The sequence below is a fragment of the Dermochelys coriacea genome, chromosome 8 (assembly GCF_009764565.3).
Source record: "Dermochelys coriacea isolate rDerCor1 chromosome 8, rDerCor1.pri.v4, whole genome shotgun sequence".
NCBI lineage: Eukaryota > Metazoa > Chordata > Testudines > Dermochelyidae > Dermochelys > Dermochelys coriacea.
This window is the reverse complement of record NC_050075.1, coordinates 96,398,156-96,415,165: the sequence shown is the minus strand read 5'-3', so window position 1 is coordinate 96,415,165 and position 17,010 is coordinate 96,398,156. Positions and strand designations below refer to the sequence as shown.

The following is a 17,010-nucleotide window of genomic DNA, read 5'->3' as shown; positions in this document are numbered from 1 at the left end:
CACATGTTTCTGGGTATTAATTAGTCGAAACTTTTATCTTTTCTCCAATTGCCTTAATGCCATGAGTCATGTGTTCTTGATATGCATGCTGTTCCTGAGGCTGTGGCAGACACAGTCTCTCTCTGCTGTGCTATGTGTTCTGATTGGGTGCAGGCTGGTTACAGAACATAATCAATGAGATGAGAATCAATAAAAGAGTAGAGATGGCCAAGTACTGGGATAAGTGAAACTTGTGTATTGTTGGCCCTGGAAATGTGATGGGGCAAGGAGTCCAACGTGTCGTCATAGTGTCACAAATTGCTTCAGGAAGTATCTCTCCTAATCGCTGCTGGTCAGTCCTTGTGGTGGTGTCTGTCTCACAAAGTGCCACTAAGTCAAGATGGTTGGTGCATGTGGAGCGACTGTAAGTTAGGTGTTCACAACAGTCTGCGTTCAGATCTCCTCCTCCAAGAAAATGAGAGAGAAATGATTATTCACCCAGTTGTATCTGCCAGCCCCCTTTTTTCTCCATGGATATTAAAAGCTGAAGCAGCACTCCACTCCAAAATTCATGGGGTCACTGCCTTTGCCCAGCACTGCATTCTCCAGACACCTTAAACTACTCAATTATTTTTATTCATTTCAAAGCAATGACTTCCCTAATTTAGAATAGTGTAATACAGACATTCATTTAAAATTAGAGATGGGTGGGCTGGAAACACGACTGAGTCAGATGTTGGAAGATGGCTATTCGCAATGCAATGAGTCACGGTTTGTTCTAGAGCATTAGGGGTGGATGTATGACTGATCGTTAGGGGAGTAATAGCTCAGTGAAGACCTAACACTTGGTCTGCTTGTTGCTACCCACAGTGCCTAAACCACAATCCACTTCTCACAGGTAACTGGACCCATTTGACACAAGTTAAACACTCAAAACCATGCTGACACAATAGCATGTCAACAGTATGCTGGACTGGCATGAAGGCAGTTCAGGATCAACAGGCTCTGCATTAGTCCTTAGGTTTTATTCCCGAAAGGCCAGGGCTTGGTTTCCAGCTCCATTTTTGATTCAGGTCAATTTTACTCACTCTTTGTTAGATGTATGCATTCAACTTGAAATCACAAACATTAGGAACTTCCAACCATGGAGAGAGCTTTTTCCCCACACGACTCTGTTGATATTCTAGCTGGGCTCCAGTCCTTGGCCTAACCTGGCCAAGTTGTGTTGAACTGTGTGGCGGTTTTGGAAGGTGAGCAAAGATCTAATAGAAAGTGCAGGGAGGCCCCAAACTCTTCTTTGCTGAGGCAGTGAAAGTGCGACTCGAGGCAGAACTGTCTCTGGGGTGCCCAAGTTGTGTTGTTTTTTTTTCTTGAACGATTATTTTAGGCAATATGAAATGCAGTTCTACCCAGAGAACTGCCTGAATACAAATAGCCCTGTCTCAGCCAGGAGACTTTCTCCCTACATTCAGAATCAGCTCCACTTCTGTTTTTACTTAAAGTTCCTCACTTAAGGGAAAGTGAGCTGGCTTCTTGGTGTAAACCAGTGGCTCTCAATCTTTGCCAACTACTGTACCCCTTTTAAGAATCTGACTTGTCTTGGCTATCCCCAAGTTTCTCCTCATTTAAAAAGGTACAAAATCAGACATAAAACTACAAAAGTGTCACAGCATGCTATTACTGAAAAATTGCTGACTTTCTCCTTTTTTACCATATTATAAAATAAAACAATTGGAATATAAATATTGTACTTACAGTTCAGTGTATAGTATACAGAGCAATATAAACTAATTTTAGTTTGTACAGACTTCGTTAGTGCTTTTTATGTAGCCTGTTGTAAAACTAGGCAAATATCTAGATGAGGTGAGGTACCCCCTGGAAGATCTCTGAGTACCCCCAACGGTACGTGTACTCCTGGTTGAGGACCATTGTTGTAAACATCATTCCAATTAAATTCCAATTAGTTACCATGAGGCAACCCAAAGATGATGGGGCTAACTTACACCTTTATGCATCATGGGAGAGGGGAAAATAACGTACCTTAGCTAGAGTGACTTTCCATGGCTGCAGTTAGAAAAAAATTATTTTTATCTGTAAATTGAGCACATTTGACAATATACATGGAGCCCCATTCATGGCCTTTGGATAGCGTTGCTTTTCAGAGTAAAACCAGACTAAGTTCAAGTGCAACATATGCATCAAACATACAGCTGATGGGTCAGACTCAACCCACCTGGTGTGTTCATGTGGCCTCCATAACGCATTCAGAGTGGGCAGAATCTCAGCTTTTATTTAAACTAAAAATAAAAAAATTCCTCCTGCTTATGAAGGAAACTTTTCAAATGCAAACCAAGGGTAAAGTGATGTCAATGCCTGCCTGATTCTGCAGTCAGTCTGAAAGAACATTTCTCAGACACATGAACTTCTCTGCCCCCTATTAATCTCATTGGAGTGTTGACTAAAATGATGACAATCTCATGTCAACATTAACAATTGTGTTACTGATAACATTGGTGATAGGAAAAAATTCCAGGTGGGGGAGGGGTTGGAATTGAGAATAGAAGGAGGGAAGGAAATGCAGAGAGAAGAATAGAGAGAGACAGAAAGGAGGTTGGGGAAGGAAGAAAAAAAAAAGGGCAGAAATAGCAGTGGGCACACCCAGGAGTATGCTTTCCCACTGAGTGATAGTGAATGTGGCAATGGAATACTTAAAAAATAACTAACTAAACATTTTGTTACTTTATAGAGACCCGATTCCCTCCGTGAGCTCCATGCAAACCTCCCACTGACATCAGTAGGTGTTCAGCTGTGGATGGAGGTGGTATGGGAGTCCCAGATTTATGCTTCCATTTATGGGCTATGACTAAATATGGAATGCAACCCACTCCACACAACCAATTTGACACCCATGAAGGGAAAACCATGCATAATCATCCCTTTTCCTGCCAAGTAAAGTTACCTGACGAATAATACTCCCTGTTAGGAGACCCTCAGTAAGTAGCATCTGTGACACAGGGGGTTAATGCACTAGACATACAGTGCAATTCCTGTAAATTGCTGGTCATTTCCTACTTCTGGTTTTGTTTTTTAGCAGTTGTGTGAAAGTGAGCCAGCCAGAGTGCCAGCTAGGCACTTCCTAAAGCCAGGGACTCTCCACAAGTCTTTGTCCTAATGAGGGGAAGTCCTGTTAGACTAAAAGAACCAAGAGAACTTCACAGGTGGCGCTCTTCACTAGAATGGTTCAGGGCAAGTTGGTTTCCTTTGAAACAATTTTGTTCCCTTTTTAAAGAAGAAATTTGGAAAAAATCAGGTACTAAAAATAGTCTGGAGAAGATGTTTGTTTCCTCCCACACCCCTGCAATTAAACCCAGCCCACCAATAGTCCTGAGCCAACACTGACCTGCAGGGTGAATATAGACTCATTGCAACAAGTGAAAGGAGACTGGAGACCTTCTCCTGAGGTAAGTAAGAGATTCTTTCCTGTTATTGCTTATCATTCTGATGCTTCTTGAATTGAATGGCAGGGAGAAGAGCTGAGTTCATCCTCTTCTGGTTACAGCTAAAGCAGCCTTGCCAGGACTGATTTTTATCCCTAGCTAAATAATTTGTCTTTGGAATGACTAGGGGTCACCAAATGGGAGGTATTTACAAGTGATTTCCCCAAGGCAGTGATGCCCAACGAGAGCTTTAATCCTCTGCCAATTATTCAGGTCAGACAGGAAGTACAGAGTTAAGACATTCCACATTAGTTGCAATGGGGCAGTAGACAGGTGCTGTAATTTCTTTTTTAAAAGACTTCAAAAGTATTCTCCATCAAGAGCCTGATCCTGCAAGCTCTCCATGCACAGAATGCTCACTGTCTGCACTGGGAATCCTGTGGCTGAACAATTTGCAGGCTCAGAACCACACTAGATGGTGGTAAAACATTATTAACCAGCTGTGCGCTGCATATTTCCTTAAAGCCCTATGCATTTGGATGATGCTTAAGGACATACTTGTGACTATGCATTTAGGACATAAGGCAGGGATATTAGAGAGACAAAGAGGGTGAGGTAATTTCTTTTATTGGACCAGCTTCCGTTGGTGAGAGACAAGCTTTTGGTCTTACTCTGAGCTCCTCTTCAGGTCACTGAAGAACACCAATGCATAGGGAAGGGAAGACACCCAGCCCACCTGATGTATCTGTGGCCCTCCTTAGAGCCTGCAGAATCTAATTTTTTCATTTCATCCTGTTGGGAGAACTGAGGGTAACTGATGCAGTTATTGGGGAGGGGTATCTCAGTGGTTTGAGCATTGGCCTCTAAACCAAAGGTTGTGAGTTCAGGGGGGCCAGTTAGTGATCTGGGGCAAAAATTGGGGATTGGTCCTGCTTTGAGCAGGGGGTTGGACTAGATGACCTCCTAAGGTCCCTTCCAACCCTGATATTATATGACTCTATGAATATCTGCTTCAGGCAGCCTAAACAGTAGCTCTCAGAAGTGTTGACTCCCCTGTTCATCATTAGTCTTATTGGTTTGTTGACTCTGAAGCTGGATTGAGGGGAGTAGGGGTCCTCCATTTATAACCCAGCCCATGGAGCATCATTAAGCCTGGAAGTTGGCCCACTGTACAGAATGAGTGCAATGTCTTGGACTCCCATCCACCCCACTAGTATTATTCACCATTTCAGTTATACTATCATTGATTATTATGAGCCCCACTCCTGTGGACCCCCATTGTACAAGCAAGATCACCAATGGCAAATCAAGCACAGGAAGGCTCCAGTATTAAAAAGGCCTGTTTAAATAAATATTAAAAGCAGTTCTCGCACAGGTGCAGATACACTGGTTCATCTTCAAGGCCTTTTACGGCAAGGACATTAACCCATACAACATCCCCCTGAGGTGTGTAAGCAGGTATTAGCTTCATTTTATGGGGGGCGGGGAAACTGAGGCAGAAAAGTGATGTGACTTGCCTAAGGACATAGAAAGAGTGCCAGGATTACACTGCAGGAGTTCGGTCTTTAAATTCTATGCTGTCAGACAACTAGGCAGTGCCTATGAGCTCTGTCAATTAGACCAGATTATGGGATAATCCTTGCCAATTAGAAATTATTATATACAAACCAATGATCTCCATACATAGAATACGCCTTGAATGGATAAACATCTAGTGCTATGAAGCTGTAATCATTATAATGGCCAAGCTGTTTTCCCACAGGCCAATATTTATCTTAAGATGAATTTTCACTAGTCCAAATTCTAAACCCTTGCACTGCTTGGAACTGAGCAGGGAGGAGGCAGTGAGGGAGAAGCCCTGGGAGAGGGAAGGCCAATGCCACATGATTCCAGGGTCCCTGCCACATAAATAATGTGCTGCAACAGACCTGAGGCTTTGTCCAAAGCGTGGGCTGAGCAGCACAGATGTCAGGATAAAAATCCCCTTTCCAGACTGCTCCGGGAAAGCCTGCTACAACCTGCTGGTTTTCTGGACAAGGCTGTTGCTAGCGCAGCTTCAGCTCTAACACTGAGAGGACCTATGGGACAAGTCCAGCCAATCTGCTCTCATTTCCAATGATGAAATGATCCCAACGCAGCAGCAGCTGGGTCACTGTACACATTAACCTGTGGAACTCATGTGCTCACAAGAACATAGCTAGCAATTAAAGAGAGGAAAAACCCTGCACAGTATTTTATCTGCCTAACCATACACCAAGGGAACGGAGAGCTCTTTCCCCTTGAACTCAATCCCCCCCTTTACTGTGACGTGGCTGAACCTTGGCACTGTTAGGAGGCCTCAATTTTCTGCTCAATAAACATAACTCATGCTCCATTATCCTGTGACAGTCAGGGAGCGCCTTTCTGCCAGGCATCTCATGCCCTGGAAGGCAATATCAATGGTGCCTCCCACCACCCCAGGACCAGTATAACCATTTTTGAAAAGGAGTGACAGAGCAATTAAGGGCTCCCCAGGGGCATATCACAAGTCATTCTTAGAGCTTGGAGCAGACCCTAGCAGTCCTAACTCCCAGCCCTCTGCTCTGAACAATGGGCCACAGGTAAAGTGCCAGTTGCTCAGAACAGAGAAGTGCCTCTCATAACCATAGGGAGAGTCATCACCACCACACTAGTTCTCCAACCCCTGCCCCTGACAGGCGTCAGGGGGGACGTCTGACCCATCAATGTGTCAGCTACTTGTGAGTGAGCCACCAAACGCTAGCCGGTCCTTGAGTTTTTCTTTTCACCGATCATGTACCAAATCACAGAGGGGAGCAAGAGGCGCTTGCTTCTTCCAGTGCATTGTATCATCAGGAAGCTGAAGCCCTGGACGTTTAAATAAGCTAGAGACAGACCTCTCGATATATCATTGCATTTTTAATTGTCCATATGCTCAATCCATTATGTTCCCCCAGATGGCAGGGATGCTTAACTACTACTTCCTCATCTGGGCTGTAATAATGAGGATCTCTGGCAGGCACCTGGAACCGAAAGGTAAAATACAAGATCTATGCACCGTAAACTAAGAAGCAAAAGAGGGGTGAATTCACAGCTATTAGCCGTTGGAGATACTTCTTGCTGCTTGCAATTGAGATAAGTTTAATCATAGGGATGTAATCATTCTATTATTATTTGTATTGCAGCCACACCTCAGGATCCCAATGATAGACCCAACTCCACAGTGCTAGGTGCTGCACAAATGCAGCCCTGCCCTGGCCCCGAAGAGCTTACAACATTGTGTCCAATGCTAAATCCAAGTATGGGTAACATTCAATGAAGTCTTGCTAGTGACAGAGGGCTTGATCCCAGCACAGGGCAGAAATGGGGTGTTGTATCTAAACAGAAGGTGGAAAGCGATGAGCAGGCTAGACAGTGTGAGGAGACTGATCCTGGATGACATAAGCGCTGTGCAGCTGCCATGTTATCCTGCCTAACAGCAGGAGCAAAGCCAGAGAGGGAAACATGCAGGTCAGCAGCTCATTAGCATGATGGGTCATGCTTGGACCCAGGTCTCTGACCACAGCCTGCCTGCATGTGCATATAAGTAAAGGAGCAAGCACACCAAGGGCTTGGAGCTTGCTACCTTGCAGTATGCTTAGTACTCAGCCTGACTTGCCTGGACATGTAGCTTCCATTTGCGCTGAAGTGCACCTACCTGCTGCATGATGGGCAAGGACTTGCAGGGTCAAAGCTACAGTCTTCAGCACGTAGAGACTTCTCTCTCCATTTGTCTCCCCACTCCTGCCCACTGGCTTGGAGGATGCTGCAGGGGAAGGGTGTGGCGGGGCTTTGGGTACCCAGGAGAGCAGGTAGAAAGGGTTCTGGGCAGTGGGAAGGCCAGGCAGATGGGGTTGGGTATTGACAGCTGTTTCTGTTACCTGAGGTGCAAAGGGGGTCAGAGCTCCACAAATAGCTATAAAATAGTAGTATGTGTATCAAGATCCTGAGGCCTTAATCCAGGTGTTCACAGTCACTGGGGGAAGATAAACATAGCATGTATGTGCAGAAAGCCACATTGCTAAATAAAATACCTTTGTGGCTTTCATTGGCTTCCTCCTGCCCCAGATAGCAAATGCTACTTTTCCATTGTATGGACCCAGGGCCTGCACAAAAATAAACACATCAAATACATAAAATGTTCATTTTAAGCATAGCAGAAAAATAACTGGAGTGATACTTTTTTTGCACTCTTATCCATCAAGATAGGTAAATAGATGTTTGCTTCTAGAGTTAGAACAAAACAAACCCCATGTGGAGACTGTGCCTGCCACGGTCCAGCCTGGAGCAAATTTTACAGCTAAATTATAAGCCCCTGAAAATAGAGTCTTAGAATTATCACTCCACGAGACACCTAACTAGAGGCTGGAGGTGAAGACAGCCTGGCTGTGATGAAGGCTAGGCAGAGAAGATCTCCTGTTTAGGCTGTGTAAAAAGGCAATGTTCCCCCTCTGGGTATAGATGTATATTCGGCGGATATGCAAGAAGAAGTGCAGTAAGATTATTGTGGCTTTTTTGAATGTTAACTCCTCCCTACATAGAGCATTCTGAAGATTACCAGTAAGATGCTCCCTAGTTCCGGTGGCATAATGAAAATGGCCATCGATCTGTTTGATGATATATCACTCCGTTCTCCCTTTGCACTCTTTAGGAGCTTCTTCCTCCTTACACCTGCGGTGCTTAGTGCTTTATCCAAAGTGCATGTCATGCCACTGGACTCCACAGGATGGTGCTGCATCCAATACAACATTCCACCTCAGATACAAGATGAGGTAGGTAAAACTGGATGAAAACTTTATCCCAGCTATGAAACATGATCCTTGAATTACTGTATGTTTATGAGGACTCCACGGCATCCAGCAAGGGGATGTAACTCTCTTCTTTTGACATTATATAATTCACTGCACGGAGTTCCCCCTCTTTCCCTTTATTCTAATGTATTGTGAGTGGTGTGGGCTGCAGTATTTATTTTAGTAGCTGCACTGTACTGTCCCCTCAGATGGCGGGTGGGAATCAGAATAATTGTCTAAGTAGCTTTCCACCCATATAGATAAATTCGCCAGCATTGGCCTTCTTGTTGTTACTGCGGGTGTCTGGATTACTCCTTTAGAATGCTGTGGTTAGAAATAAGTCACACCAGCTCTTGTTAAGTGTGTATCTAAATCACACACACTAATGCGATGTCCTTTGAGCTAACTACTCTTTCAGCCTCTCCAGCAGCACAATGTGCTGCATACCTCGGCGAAAGGCGCTGGGGCGTTTGCAGCTGGACACACCAAATGCACCTTTCCAAGCATCCGAATGGACGTCCCAGTGGTTGATAAAGCACATGCATGTTCCATCAGCAGTGCAATGGGTTGAAAAATTACCTAGAGATATCCACATGCCTAAAGAGTGAACCCAGAAAAATCGCAGCTTTAAAAAGTATCTGCCTTTGGGAACATGTCAAAAGTGCAGGGGACAGTGGGGTGGGAGGGCATTGTATGTCTTCCTGCATAGAGATCTCTGGGTGGGACGGTCTCCTCACTCTTTGTTCACTTGGTTTAGGGGAGTAACAGAAGCCGAAGAATGCAAAGACTATGTCACCAGTGGCCCCAACTCCTGCTATTTCAGCCGCACCAACCTGTGCCTGTACTTGACCTATGAAATCTGGGTGGAAGCTAGGAACCAGATTTCAGAGAAGCTGATTGTTAACACTGAAGACATTGGTGTGTGGGGTGTGCATGTCAGGGCGTGTTTGGGTGGTTGGTTCTTTGTTTAATTGTATTTATGGTGGAGAGGAAATTAGAGCAAATATTCACATTTGTGTCCTGATCCTGAGCCCACTGGAGTCGACAGAGAGACTCTTAATGACGTTAATAGGCTTGGATCAAGCCCTTAGAGCACGGGTAGACAACCTATGGCACACGTGCCAAAGGTGGCACGTGAGCTGATTTTCAGTGGCACTCACACTGCCCGGGTCCTGGTCACTGGTCCGGGGCTTTGCATTTTAATTTAATTTTAAATTAAGCTTCTTAAGCATTTTACAGAATAGCTTATGCTCAAATAAATTTGTTAGTCTCTAAGGTGCCACAAGTACTCCTTTTCTTTAACATTTTAAAAACCTTATTTACTCTACATACAACAATAATTTAGTTATATATTTAAGACTTACAGAAAGAGACCTTCTAAAAACATTAAAATGTATTACTGGCATGTGAAACCTTAAATTAGAATGAATAAATGAAGACTCAGCACACCACTTCTGAAAGATTGCTGACCCCTGCCTTAGAGGAAGGTGTCATGCTTCAGTGGTCTTAGAATCATAGAATATCAGGGTTGGAAGAGACCTCAGGAGTCACCTAGTCAAATCCCCTGCTCAAAGCAGGACCAATCCCCAATTTTTGACCCAGGTCCCTAAATGGCCCCCTCAAGGATTGAACTCACAACTCTGGGTTTAGTAGGCCAATGCTCAAACCACTGAGCTGTCCCTCCCCCCTTAGTCGAGCACTGGGAGCCAGAAAAAATTGAGATATTGCTTCCCTCTGTGCCCATATGCAAACCAAACGTCCTGGGTCTGTTTCCCCATCTATAAAGTAGGAATAATACAACTTCACCTTGGTGTCGCAAGGGATAGTTATGACTGAAGCTTTCAAATGCCCTTTGTAGAGAAGTGCTGTTATTAGACCAGGGACTGGCTATTTCTGACCACGTAGCCCTTGTCTTCACTTGGACCAAAGATGTTTTTACCATGTGTTAGCTAAGCCCATCATAATTAACATGAGTTAAAATCTTGGGGCGTACAAGCCAGTTTTCAGTTTTCACATGTTAGCATGCTGAGGTTTGACTTGCAAACACATGTGAAAACTACCAATTGCCTTGTCTGTGGTGGGGTGCTAGTTAACACATGGTAAAACACCACTTTTTTTTCCTACTGTGGATCCATGCCCAGTGTGAACACAAACTCCCCACTGGCACAATGTGAACAAAAACCCAGGGAAGGTCAGATCCCAGTGTTGCTGCTCAGGCCCTCCTCTAATTATAAACAAAGGAGCTTCAGCCAACAGTGTAGCTCCAGTAGTCTCTGGTACTGAACAGAAGAGGGGTCATCGAGCCAGGGAGCAAAGCCTCTGGGCCTCCCTTATCTCGTGTGATTCCATCCAGGGGCAGGTGCTGTGCAGACCCCTTCCTTACAGGGCTTTTTACACTTCGAAGCATCCCACTCGCTTATCTTGGCCTTCACCCGGTATCTGCTCTCTCCCCATCCCTCTAGACCACATGCTGGATTTAACACAGCCTCCCAATTCGTGCCCTGCTGCAGCTACGCTTTACTTTCTTATTTTCCCTTCCCCACAATGGTTCCCACAGAACAATTACTTTTTGGAGGGGAGGGGTTGGGACAAATGAGGATTATTGGCCCAGGAGTGCAATATCTCGAACTCTGTCCGGGTGCCATAAAACCTGCCCTGTTCCATTTCGATGCAGCGTGGATCTTGCATTGTGAATGTGCTGTTTGCCACTGGCTCAGTTCTGCAGCCCCTGCCCGTGAGCCGCTTCCCCTGAAATCGATGGGGAGCTACTCACATACAGCAGCAGCTCCAGAATCAGAGAACCAGGCCCCTCCTCCTTGCGTTTAAGGCAGAACACAGAGATAACAGGAAGTAAACTAATTGCGGAGTGTCCTGTGGAAGGGCCAGGATGAGTCAGATTTCAATTGGATGAGACTCTAGAAAGTCAACATGTCACACCTGTGAGCTTAGAGCCTCTGAACATTCAGAGAGGGCGATGGTCGGATAGAGGTCCCTTCTGAATTGTGTCAGGGGACCGGGATCTAACGCAGCATGCGCTGTAGATGGGTCTAAGCCAGGTCACTAACCATGTCTATTAAGGACTGTAACGTGATTCTAATACGGATTGTTCTCATCTACACAGGCAAGACCCAGCGGTAATGAAATACAGCTGGGGCACTACTGCGTGCTAATCCCGTCCCCTGACACCGAGAAATATGCTGCATCGACAGGCCCACGACTAGAGTTGTTTCTTCCTATATTTTTTGTTTGGACAGCATGTTAACTCTCAAGCAGGGGGTGGGTGGCAGCTCCTGAATGTAATGGGCCTCCTTCGAAGGCAGTGGTGGTTAAAATGCCCCGACATTGGCTCCAGTTTCCCTCTCTCCCATCTCTTTGCTGCTAGCTTCTCCTCGCTATAAACTGCCTTTTTTTCTCTTTTTTTATTCAGCCTACAGCAGCGTGAACTACCCATCCCCCCAGCTGCAGAGTGAAACAGCTCAGCCTTTTCCTCCGCTGGTGGCTGTTGCTTGATTCAATGCCAGGTTTGGGGCGGGGGAGAGAGAGAGCATGACACACACGCAGAACGAATGTACGATAGGAGTAGAGTTTTTCTCTCTCACAGAGCAAATGTGCGATAAGAGTCTCTCTCTCTCTCTCACACACACACACACTCACACACACACACACACACAGAGTCTGTGAGAGTAGTCACGCACACAAAGTGAGTGTGCGATAGGAGTCAAATCTCTCTCTCTCATACACACACACACACACACACACATACATACACAGAGCAAGTGTGCCATAGGAGTGGAGTCTTTCTTTTTGCCACAAGCCGGGACTGGACAACAGGATGGATTCCTCAAAAATTGCCCTATTATGTTCCTTCCCACTGAAGCATCTGGCACCAGCCACTGTCAGAAGACAGGTTCCTGGGCTAGCTGGACCATTGTTGGTCCAGTTCTTATATGGATGTATGGCCATTCTTACATTTCCATCCAGGGACTGCTGTGGTTACTTCTGCACTGAGACCGGTTTGTCTCCCCCAAGGGAGGGGTTCTTTCTTCCGACACACAAACCTCTCCCCTCTGATCCCGCAGCAAACAGCCTCTTCTCTTCCACACTCTGGGAGGCAGCTCCAGAAACCAGCAATTGTAGCACAACTACAGACTGAGGAGCAGGAAAATCACCCCCAAATTGAGAAGCACGTGCAGTAGATTACTCAGTCATAATACTTCTCCACCCTATTGTACCTAGAAGAATTACATTAATATTAAAGACTTTCCTCACAGTGAGACTTACTCTTAGTAACATGGAGGGCTCTTCTCTATTGGCCAATGAGATTTCTCAGGATTTCCCCCACCCCATTTCCTCGAAGACGTTGGCCTGATTGAGAAAAGTGGCCTGATTCAGGAAAGCAGCACTTAAACCTGTGCTTCAGGGCATTCCTGAATTGAGGGCTTTGCTTGGGGGAAGTGAAGTTATAGGCCCTTGTGTAGTTATGTAACTAAGAGCCCTGGGGCCAGATTCTGGGAAGAGCCTGCTGAAGTCAACGTGGTTTGTGGTGCTCATCACCAGCACTTGGGTTTTTTCAGTGGTTGGGCTTGGGAGGAGGGGAGTTCCTTTGGATCCCCATAAAACCTCAGGGCCAGTCTTGTGCTGGCAGCGACTCCTATGTTGAGCAGTGATGCTGGCAGATATTTTAGGAACATCCTTTTCACAAGTGCTGCCCACTAAGACAGGATAGCACAGGGCAATTTTACTGCTAGTGGCCATGGGCTCCTGGTGAGAAGCTGTTATATTGATTACTGTCAGCCAAAAGAAACTTTGGTTTGCTTTTAAAGAACAAGACTCACAATGCTGGCTTTAGCCAAAATTCAAATGGGAGCTGCACTCCCTGTCCAGACTGCTGAGATGGCAGTTTCCTCGTCCATTGTAGATGAATTACTCTTTGCTATGGGGAAGATGCTAATAAATTTGTTTTAGTGATTTCCTCCTCTTGCGATGGGGGGAATCTTCAAAAACAACTAAGTGACTTAGGTGCCAAGGCCTAGATCCTCCAAGGTATTTTGGCACCTAACGCTCATTGATTTCAGTCATGACTAAATACCTTGGAGGATCTGGAGTCTAGTCCCATTTTCAAAATGATGTAGGCACCAAAGTCTCATTGAAAACCTATGGGCTTTAGGCTCCGGAGTGTATAAGTCACTTGGAAATGGGACCTAGCCATCTAAATCACTCAGGAGCTTTCAAAAATTTTACCCTAGAGCATGAACAAACCACTGATCACACACATACACATGGGCATGTAGCCAACCCTCCGCCCATGTCCCCACAATGTGAGTTTAGCCCCTCCTTTCACCTTCTTCTTCCTTTTTTTTTTTTAATAGCTAAAACTGAACCACCAGAGGGCCTGAAGGCCACTGGATTTGGTACCCACTTATCTGTAGAATGGGGGTACCCACCTGGTGTGGCAGCCTCCTATTTCCCACTGGTGTTTGAACTTCAGTACCAAGAACAGGGGAGTGGCGAATGGGAGGTGAGTTACTTTTGCTTTCCTGGCCTTCCATGAGCTGCGTCTGTAGTATAACGGGTGTGGGGCTTTCCTTACCAAAGCCCTGGGGACCCATGCCTGGTTTGCAAGGAACCTTGTGCCGCAGAAGTCTGCACACTGCCTGGGAAATGTGAACGTGGGCTAGGAACTTTCAGAAGATAGGGTGTTCTACAGCAGCAGAGGAGCTGTCACAAGTAAAGCAAAACAATAAGCAATTGTGTCATCCCTGGTGTAGCTCCATGGACTTTACTGGGCTTACATCAGAGATGGCTCTGACCCTGTGGTCAGTATCCTAGGGTATTGACTTGTGAGCTCAGTATTTGACCATATGTAACACCAACAGACCCCGATCATTGGTGGGCGGGATCGAATCTGGGACCTCTGGAGCTAAATGCATGAGCCTTTACTGCATGAGCTAAAAGCCATGTGGCTCTTAGCTAAGGCTCTAGAAGACTCATTAATCTCTAAGTGATCTCTGTGTCACTAGAGGGGACAGAACATCACAACCAGGAGGTGTCCGGGTTACACATACACTCTGGAAGAGCACTGAAAGTGACTGAAAAGAAAGGCCCCTTTTAGGAAACAATATAGCCATTGGCCAGGAGTGTGGACTAACGAGCTGAACCCTCTCTTATGTCTATGATTCTTTCAGAAGAAAAGACTACCCCAACTCACGAACCAAACTTCATGGCCAGATTCTGTCCCGTTCCCACCCCTTTCTTCCCCTCTCCTACCCCTTTCAGCCCCTCTTGCGGCATCAAGGGCCCTTAAGCTGCCCTATCTGGCCAGCTAAAGATTCTTCCAGCATAGGGGAGTCCTTGGCTGGCACAGAGCCAGCATAATCAGCTCTAGGCCATGTCTTCCTAGCCCCCCACCCAGCCCAGTGTATGGAGGTGTCAGGGGTATTGCTGGAGCATGCTGTGTTCCAGCACTCTCCACTGGCATAACGGCTCCTCTTGAGTTATGACAAGCCAGAGTAGTTTTGAGCAGCTATAAACTGCGTGAGTCTTGGAGCCTGTATGCAGGTGGAGCTCCACTGACTTATGCAGTGTTGGCCAGATTCATACATGCTGACCTGGGTTTTGTCCTAAATGGTCTTCAGCAGTTTTGCCTGCAAATGCATTAGCTGTGGACACAACCAATGTGACAGTCACACTATAATAAAAATGGTTTCAAGAACAGTTCTGAGACCCCACAGAGTAGGTGTAGATTTCCAAGGGCTTGCTCGATAAACTACATTAATGATATTTTACTTGCAGTATATCATTCAGCCACTAGATGTCTCTGTGTGCTATACATTTCTAGATGGGTTGAGGTCCCTGGTAAACAAAGGAGACAAAGCTGGAACTCAGGTTGCATGGAAGTCTGTTTCCTTCTGTCTATAGATCACAGTTGTTTTCTTTAATGAGTGCCTCCTCTTTAAGACAGACTGTGATTCCATATACCATGGAATATTCTAAACAATGGTTTTTGAAAATAAATCAAAATTTGTTTAAAAAAGAAATATATTTATTTAAACAGGTGAGTCCTTCCAGTGTGTGGTTTATTGGTCCAGGGTCCCAAGACCTCCTGTGTTCTTTTCCTGGCGCTGACACTGATTTCTTTTATGGGCTTGAGACAGTCACTTTGCTGTGCCTCAGTTTCCTTGTTGCGTGCATAAATTAATGTATGTAAAAATGCTTTGAAGATGCTGAGTGTTAAGTATTATCATCTTTCTTCCTCTCAATTATTTCTCCTAATTGAAGAATAAAGGGGGAAAAGGAATTACTCGTGTTCTTGGGAAGTGAAATGAAAGTAATTTAAACAGGTTTTTCTCTTTCTCCATATTAGCAAGAGCCTGATGTGGGTGAGCAGACCAGCTACTATGTTTATGATGTGAAGCCAGACACCGTGTACATCCTGGCAGTCCGCTGCAAGAACTTGGACGGGAAAGGCTTTTGGAGTGACTGGAGCACCCCAGTTATAATCAATTCTGGCCACGCCACAGCAGAACCAGTGCAATCTGAAGCACAGTGAAATAGAAGGTTCACCACACAAGGCAATGGTTCATCTAGCCCAGCATGCTGCCTCTGGAAGTGACCTCCACCCAGAGCTTTGTTAACAGCATCGCAATAGACAGGGCGTGTAAATATCGGGTCCCAAGAGCAGATTTTTTTTGTGATTCATTTTGTGAAAACTATTGCTTCTTATTAAATAAAAGAAACCATAAAAACTAAGGTGGAGTCAGTATTATTGTTAGCTAGTAAGAAGGTACTAACTCTCTCACTGTGCTTGGCCTGTAAATGCTGAGCTATCTGTATGAGCTCCAGTTCCCAGTCCCAGTCCTAGCTGGGACCTCTTTACAAGCCTTACTGACAACCACAGAAGGCCTTACTGACAACCACAGAGTTGCAACTGGAGCTGGGAAAAGTATTCTTCACTTCCTGCAGCAACTCCCAGATTCCCTGTGATAAAATGATCAGGATCCAGGGACGAAACAGTTAAGGCTAGTACGTGAGGCAGCATCATTAAGTTTGAAAGTTAAAAACAACACAAATTACATTGAAGGTTGTGTGGTTGGCTTTCAGAGCCATTGTTTCAGGCTGCCTGCAGGCTTAGGGATAATTCTCAGCAGATACACATGGCTCACATTTTGAAGATTATTATTAATTATTATTATTATTATTTTATTATAATTAATAATTCTTCTTCTTCAACCATGAAGGCTAGAAACTTACCACTTTTAAAAAAGAAAGCTTAGATTCTGCAGAATCTGTAGGCCATATGAATATACTAAGTGGGCTCAGTGTTTGACACCTCTGCTTAAGAGAGTGCTAAGGTATCGTTTGTTTTTGATTCAGAGTAGCAGCCATGTTAGTCTGTATTCGCAAAAAGAAAAGGAGTACTTGTGGCACCTTAGAGACTAACAAATTTATTTGAGCATAAGGTTTCGTGAAGTGAGCTGTAGCTCACGAAAGCTTATGCTCAAATAAATTTGTTAGTCTCTAAGGTGCCACAAGTACTCCTTTTCTTTTTGTTTGTTTTTGTGACCGGGTTAGCTTGGAAACCAGGAATGTATAAAACATTCCTGGAGGAAGAGAGAATGTGTGACTCATAGCTCTCAACTCTCCAAGACCTGACTGTGTGACACTGGCCTTTAAAATGTGAAGCAAACCCATCAAATAGTAGGTGTAAGAATATAAAAGCATAATAAATTGCTACGTTTATATCGCACCTACAAACTAGAAATGCATCC

At 45.0% G+C, this 17,010-nt stretch overlaps 1 protein-coding gene across 2 annotated transcripts; it reads left to right on the top strand.

The window, feature by feature from the left end:
- Positions 1–3,314: 3,314 nt before the first annotated feature.
- Positions 3,315–15,991, top strand: LOC119860698 (cytokine receptor-like factor 1). Of its 2 annotated transcripts, XM_043490964.1 has the most exons (7): positions 3,395–3,440; positions 4,792–4,862; positions 6,371–6,449; positions 8,104–8,224; positions 9,000–9,160; positions 13,612–13,760; positions 15,606–15,991. In XM_043490964.1, exons 3-7 carry the CDS (start codon positions 6,371–6,373, stop codon positions 15,789–15,791), a joined length of 696 nt encoding a protein of 231 aa, XP_043346899.1. In that variant the 5' UTR covers positions 3,395–3,440; positions 4,792–4,862; the 3' UTR covers positions 15,792–15,991. The 2 variants fall into 2 exon arrangements, with proteins under 2 accessions (XP_038270666.1, XP_043346899.1); XM_038414738.2 differs by lacking the exon at positions 4,792–4,862 and having other exon boundaries at positions 3,315–3,440.
- Positions 15,992–17,010: the final 1,019 nt, after the last annotated feature.